General features: G+C 42.1%; 1 protein-coding gene across 1 annotated transcript in view; it reads left to right on the forward strand.

Moving 5' to 3' along the window:
• The window catches only part of GRIN2B (glutamate ionotropic receptor NMDA type subunit 2B), a 400,196-nt gene that overhangs the window by 221,491 nt on the left and 171,963 nt on the right, over nucleotides 1-6,742 (forward strand). The window contains exon 3 of the mRNA XM_053921780.2: nucleotides 6,144-6,742. Within this exon, the coding sequence (XP_053777755.1) occupies nucleotides 6,144-6,742 (599 nt within the window). The remainder of the gene's footprint in view (nucleotides 1-6,143) is intronic.

A 6,742-nucleotide genomic window follows, 5' to 3' on the forward strand; every position in this document is an offset into this window, starting at 1 on the left:
AAATTAAGGAATATAAACCCGGGACTTTTTTTAGGGCAGCTGGGGTAACCCTGTCCTCTCATCCCACCATTTCCACACTTGCCTTCTAAATCTCATGGTGGTGGAGAAAGTTTTCAGCAAAAGCTTACCAGTTCTAGTGTTGTATTAGACACATAGATCCTCCTCTAACTGAGGTTAGAAGGATTTTCTTTTCTTATATACTAGGAGGAGAGACTAGAAGGAAAACCAGATTTATTTAATCTAAAATTGCATTAATGTTCTAGCAGGTCCATAATCCCTGTGATGTTATAAAGTACTAATTGAATAATGTGCAGGACTTTATGATAGTAGAAAAATAAGATCTCATTTGGATAGCCAACAAAGATAAATTAGATTTGATGATTATCTGGTTGCGACATCAATTAACACATTATTTAATTCAACAAATATCTACTGAGAGCCCATTATGGGCCAGCCCCCATCATTCTAGGTGCTCAGTTATAGTAATGAACAAACAAATAATGATCCCTGTCCTCATGGTGTTTAGATTCTAGTTGAGAAGAAGCAGTATGTTCATAATAAATACATCAAATAAGTAGTCATGTAGTCTTTTAGATGGTGACAAATACCGTGGCAACAAGAAGAAGTGGAACAGGTTAAGGGGGGTCAGGCAGGCATTAGTATTCCATTGCAGGGTCAGGCTTTGGCTTTGCTGAGAAGGTGAGATTTTAGCAAAGACTTGAAACAGGTGCATGTGTTGGCCCTGAGGATACCTGAATAGCTGGAGCAAGAGTGTTTCAAGGGGAGAAAATTGCTAGAATAAAGGTCTGGAGCAGGAATATGTTCAAGAGAGGTCAGAGTGCAGGGAGCAGAATGAGAGGGAGAGTAGGAAGATGTGGGCTCTCTGGGCCAATGGGGGTCCAGATCAGGGTGTTGGCTTTTCTTTTTAGTGAATTGGGCATTGATTAAGGCAAGAGAATAACATCTTATGATTTAAGTTTTAAGAGGATCATCCTGCTTCTTTGTTGAGCATAGACTGTAGGGGGTTGAGGCAGGTGCAGGGAGGCCAGTTAGGAGACTCTTGTAGTAATTGGGTAAAGGACGATGATGTCTCAAACAGAGCTGGTGAAAAAGATTGTATTCTGGATACACTCTGGAGGTCAGCAGTCAAGGCTGATTGATTAGATATAGGGTTCCAGAGAAAGAGAGGAGTTGGAACTGGAGCGGTAGAGGTGCCTTTAACTGCAATGGGAAAGGCCAAGTTCAGTTTTGGAAATGTTGGAGATATTTGTAAGCATATCCGAATACACATGTGTTGTAGAATAGGCGACTTGATATAGAAATATGAAGTTTTGGAGAAAGAAGTATGAAAGTGGTTGGCATATAAATAGGATTTAAATCAGAGACCATATAAGATCTCTGAGGTGGTAGATGTTGAGAGAAATGATATGAGGAGCAAGGTTTGACCCTGGGGCGCTCCAGCTTCAAAACCTCTGAAGGAAGAGGAGGAACCAGCAAAGGAGAGAGTAACAGCAGCCAGTAAGATAGGAGGAAAGTCAAGAAATGGGAAGCCATGGGAACCAAGGGAAGAAAGCATATCTAGAAGTGAATGATTGATCAGCCATGTCAAATGCCGCTCATAGGTAAGGATGGCTACAGGTGGATACTGGAGTTGGCAATATCAGTCACCTTTCCTTTGACAAGAGGAGTTTTAGTAGAGTAGTGGGGTTGGAAGTATGGTTGAGGTTAGTGTAAGAGAGAATGGGAGAAGAGGAATTAGAGAAAATGAGTACAGATGATGCTTTGAAGGAACTTGCTGCAGAGAGGGTATAGCGGCTAGTAGCATTTCCGGCCTTGCTAGCTGGCTCCAAGGAGGATCCCCTCACATTTTGTACAAGCGCAGTTACTATATAGCTAGTCAAGCATACTTTATTTTAATGAAGTAGATATGTACCATCAGCATAGAACTTAGGAACCAGATGAGACTATCAAGGTCATTTCAGTTCATCTTCCACCTAATAAAGGAATCTTCATTATAATACTAATAAAACAAAAACAAAATTGTTTTCATGTGCTATCTTGGGATCCAGAGATGCATAAGGCACAATTCCTGCTCTTTAGAAACATATATTTGTAGTGGGAGGAAGCAGGCATATATGCTTCCTGTGTGATCAATGTTATGATAGAGGCACATGCAGAATACTGTGAAAGCACAAGGGAGAGAAGACTAACTTGGGGAAGTTAGAAAAGACAATATGCATAGAGTTGACATGCTCGTCTTAAAGATGAGTATGACGTTTTCCAGACAGAGTGCTGGGGAGAATCCCTTTCCCAGGTGATAATCCAGCTTTTGTTTGCATGCTGACAGCTACGGAGAGCTCACTACGTTATGAGGCCAATTCCATTTCAAATAGCTATAATTGTAGCAAATCCATTTCTTATATTGAGCCAAACAGTGCCTTCTAATATTTCTATTCATCAGTCCCAGTTTTTTCCTCTGGTGCTAATGGTCAAGGACTTATCTCTCTACCATATAGGTATTTTCAATATTTGAAAATAGATATTATGGCTCTTTTAAGCCATCTCTTTCCATGTTGAATAAAAGGGAAATGAATAGTCTCAGGCTGGATTCCCTGGGAAGCAGACTCTGAGACCGAGATTGGTGTACAGACAGTTTAGTAGGGAGTGCTCGTGAGCTTGGGGAGTGCTTTTGGGATCAGTACTGTGAAGGAGAAGGGAAGATTGGGCAGGAGTGGGCAGAAGGAGAAGTAGAGGTGTGATGCTTTTTAAATGGAAGCTCCAACCAACCCTTTTGGGAGTTCTGAAGATAGACTGGTCCTTCAGAGTGGTCCAGAGCTAGAGCAAGGACCAGGCCTTTAACTCCATGACAAGCAGTCATTGGGCCAGTTTACTCCAGCCAGAGGGCATGACTTTGGGCAAGGTGGTTCTCTTCAGCTGATGCAATCCCCAAAGTGGGCTGATGGCTGAAAGCTAATGCCAGGTTGTTCTCAGCAGCTGGAGTAGCCAATCATTTATTTCTGAAGTGGGTCTGTAGGGGATCTGGTGATGCAGAAGAAGAACACCATGTACTGCTGCTAATTTTTTGGCAGTTATTTTCTGAGACAGATAATACAATGAAAAAGTATCTGGGTTTTGTTTTGTTTCTTTCTTCTTATTAGTAACCAAACACCATGCACAGCAAAGTGATGAGGGTTCAAGATAATGGCTCTGGACTGATGAGGTCTAATGTACAGTTGTACCTTTCCTGTGTCAGTCATTCATCTCAGTGGCCCTTTATACAGGAATGCGTCAAAGATACTCTCAAGGCAAGTTAAGGAGTACATTCATGTAATCGATGTGACTGGGATCTTTACTAGGAGGAGGAGACTGCCCCAAGGACCGCCCCCCCACCATTTTGTAATGATATTAGGAGATAGCAATGTAAGTAAGGAAGAAAACTGAATTCTATCCCATCCTTCATCCTAGAAGATGACAGTTCTCATGGTGATCACAATGCATGCTGGGTGCCTGCAAAGACAGATGTGTGGCCACCAATCCTTTCCATTCCCTGCACACATCAAGATTGCTCTTTGATTTGTGGCTGTGGCCCTAATTCACGAAGCCTGTCACTGCTTGCAAGTTATAGTTAGCCCAAAGCTTTGTTGAAAAAGAGCTGTCCCATTCCTGATTACTGTACACCAGATTGTGGTATCAACTAAATTAATAACACCGGACCACTCCTTATACTGGGAAACATGTCTCTTGATTTCTGTTTGGCTTCATTAACGTCCTCTTGATGCCACAGATAAGATTGTCATATAAGGCATCCTTGTTAAGTGAAGATTGTCAAGAGATAATGGTGGAACTAGGCATTGATGGGAGCAGAGGAGTCAAAAAAAAGGATGTTTATAGGGGATGATAGAAGTAAAAGTAAGATGAGGACATGGTAGGGGTGATATGGAGCCATTTTTTTTCCTTTCTCACTTTCTTCATACGTTGGCTTTCTTCACATAGTAGCTGGCAGTTTCTATAGGAGCTTGTTTATAATTGTGAGAGAGTTTTAACAGAAGACTAAGAGAGGAGAGGATCAGGTTGGTATATAATAGGTTGGTTTTCTTACAGAGGTCCGTTTACTATGGACCTCTGTGGGTTTACTCTCAAAGCTATCTCTCCCTGTGTATTTGAACCAGCTGAGGAGGGAACTGTAAGTATTCAAGAACGTCCTGTGATAAGACATGTTCGTCTATATCATAGAATGGGTAGGCTTTGTTCATAATTGGGATCCATTTCATCCTAAGCCTGTACATTTTAAGGCATATTTGGGAGCCTTTGTCACTTTTTATATCCACTGGGCTTGTGAAAACTCAAGTGATAATGTGTCTCATTTGAGAATCCCCCAAATTCCCTTGAGCTGGAAGTAAAACAAGAAAAACAAATGGCTGTTTATTTAAAGTGATAGCCATTCTGGGAGGGTTGTTTGTTATTGGCCTTCCTCTCCTGTTGTTGTGGTTTTCTGTGGGCCCCTGACAAGTCTTGGAATAATTAAGCATTGTTGCTTTGGATTCCCGCTCTATCCTAACCTAAGGGCAAGGTCGGCGTCACTGGAAGAGCAATAGTTCTATTACAGCAGGAGAAAATCAGGAGCATGGGCTGGCCGCAGTTTGGAATGGACGCACACAAAATCATTATTTTATTCCAAATTATTACCGCCCACCCATTTTTGGTGCCCCACCCTCTCTACATTTCTGAATTACATGCCACTGAATTATATAGTCCTCTTTGACTGTACGTTTTAGCCAGGGGAGGAATCCATGATAAGCATCATTTTACCCATAGTAAAACATCACCCCCAAAATGACTAAGCGTCTACTGTTTCACTCTGGATAGCCTGTGGGAAATGTGAGAAGTTCGAGCCACACAATGCAACAATGGCTCTGGCAAAGCAGAGGGGCTGGCAGCTTCCTTTGCCGAACCAGTATTTTTGGACACTGACTGGATATTTCCCAACCTGCATTTTTTTCATTAGTGGATGCTGCCAAAATACTCAGCAATCTCTCAAGCTGTACAATAATATGCTCCCAAACTAAGAAATAACTGTAAAATTTGTTTAAAAGGCTGGTCTCTTGTAACTGTACTTTAAAGTTCTAGTCTGAGAGATAAAAAAGAACCACCCCTTTGACAAAAATCTCAGTTTTGTTAGCCTGGATTGTTATAAAATGGAGATGAACCATCAGAAAGAATATAGGGCCACTACCCAGGAGGAAGCCAGGGGAGAATGGACCGAGAGAGAAGAGGAAGACTGGAAAGGTCTTTATTTTGTGGTTTCAGATTCTTTGAGCTGTCAGGTAGAGATAAAGCGCAGGGCTTGACATCTCAGGACAGCCAGAGAAATCCAGCTTCAGATGGGAGAAGTTTAAAATGGCTCCTTTCTCAAAAAGAGGAAAGAAACAGAGACGCTCAGAACTGACAGAGGGGTACGTGTGTGATACACAGGTCAGACTGACACCTGTGGCATTACATATGTAAGAGAAAGAGTAATCTTTCATATGTTGCTCCAAAACGAAGCTTAATCTCATATGAGCTTGAATACAAGTCATTCTAACTCGTGGCTTAGATATACGGTTTGAGCCTTACTCTAACCTGCATATCTCATTATCAGAGTAGATTGATGGCATTTGAATTATTCACTCGGACCGAGTCATATACATCCACAAGTGAGAGGCCAAAAGGCTTGACAAATGGCAAGTGTGTGTGCGTGCCCATGCACGTGTGCTTGTGTAATTCATCTGACAGTAAAATCTGACCTGAACTGACATGAGGCCATTTAGAGTCTTTTCCCCTCTTTATGGAACTCTTCATATGTTTTACTACAGAGATGTTAGCATACTTGATTTTAGGATGCTGTGTCTGGCAGTAGCCCCAAAGATTTAAGACAAGGAGAGTTTAGACCTACGTTGAATTTTTCTGGAGTCTAGGAGGTAGTTTTAGGAAGAGAGGTATTACAAATGTTTGCAACTTAAACATATCCCACTTTAGAAGCGTTATTTGAAAAATAAATAATGGACACAAACATTTCTATCCAGTTGTTTCACATTTTCCCTTACTGTCATTGGTTTGATTTCTCTCTCTCTCTTTCTCTTTTTTTTACATTTTTACTATTCTAGGATGAATCCTCCATGTTCTTCCAGTTTGGCCCATCAATTGAACAGCAAGCTTCCGTAATGCTCAACATCATGGAAGAGTATGACTGGTACATCTTTTCTATTGTCACCACCTACTTTCCTGGCTATCAGGACTTTGTAAACAAGATTCGCAGCACCATTGAGAATAGCTTCGTGGGCTGGGAGTTAGAGGAAGTCCTCCTGCTGGACATGTCCCTGGATGATGGCGATTCCAAGATCCAGAACCAGCTCAAGAAACTTCAAAGCCCCATCATTCTTCTTTATTGTACTAAGGAAGAGGCCACCTACATCTTTGAAGTGGCTAACTCAGTAGGACTGACTGGTTGCGGCTACACATGGATTGTGCCTAGTCTGGTGGCGGGGGACACAGACACAGTGCCCTCGGAGTTCCCCACGGGGCTCATCTCGGTGTCCTATGATGAATGGGACTATGGCCTCCCTGCCAGAGTGAGGGATGGAATCGCCATAATCACCACCGCTGCTTCTGACATGCTGTCTGAACACAGCTTCATCCCTGAGCCCAAGAGCAGTTGCTACAACACCCATGAGAAGAGAATCTACCAGTCCAATATGTTAAACAG

This window comes from Desmodus rotundus, chromosome 3 (assembly GCF_022682495.2).
Source record: "Desmodus rotundus isolate HL8 chromosome 3, HLdesRot8A.1, whole genome shotgun sequence".
In the NCBI taxonomy this organism is placed as follows: domain Eukaryota; kingdom Metazoa; phylum Chordata; class Mammalia; order Chiroptera; family Phyllostomidae; genus Desmodus; species Desmodus rotundus.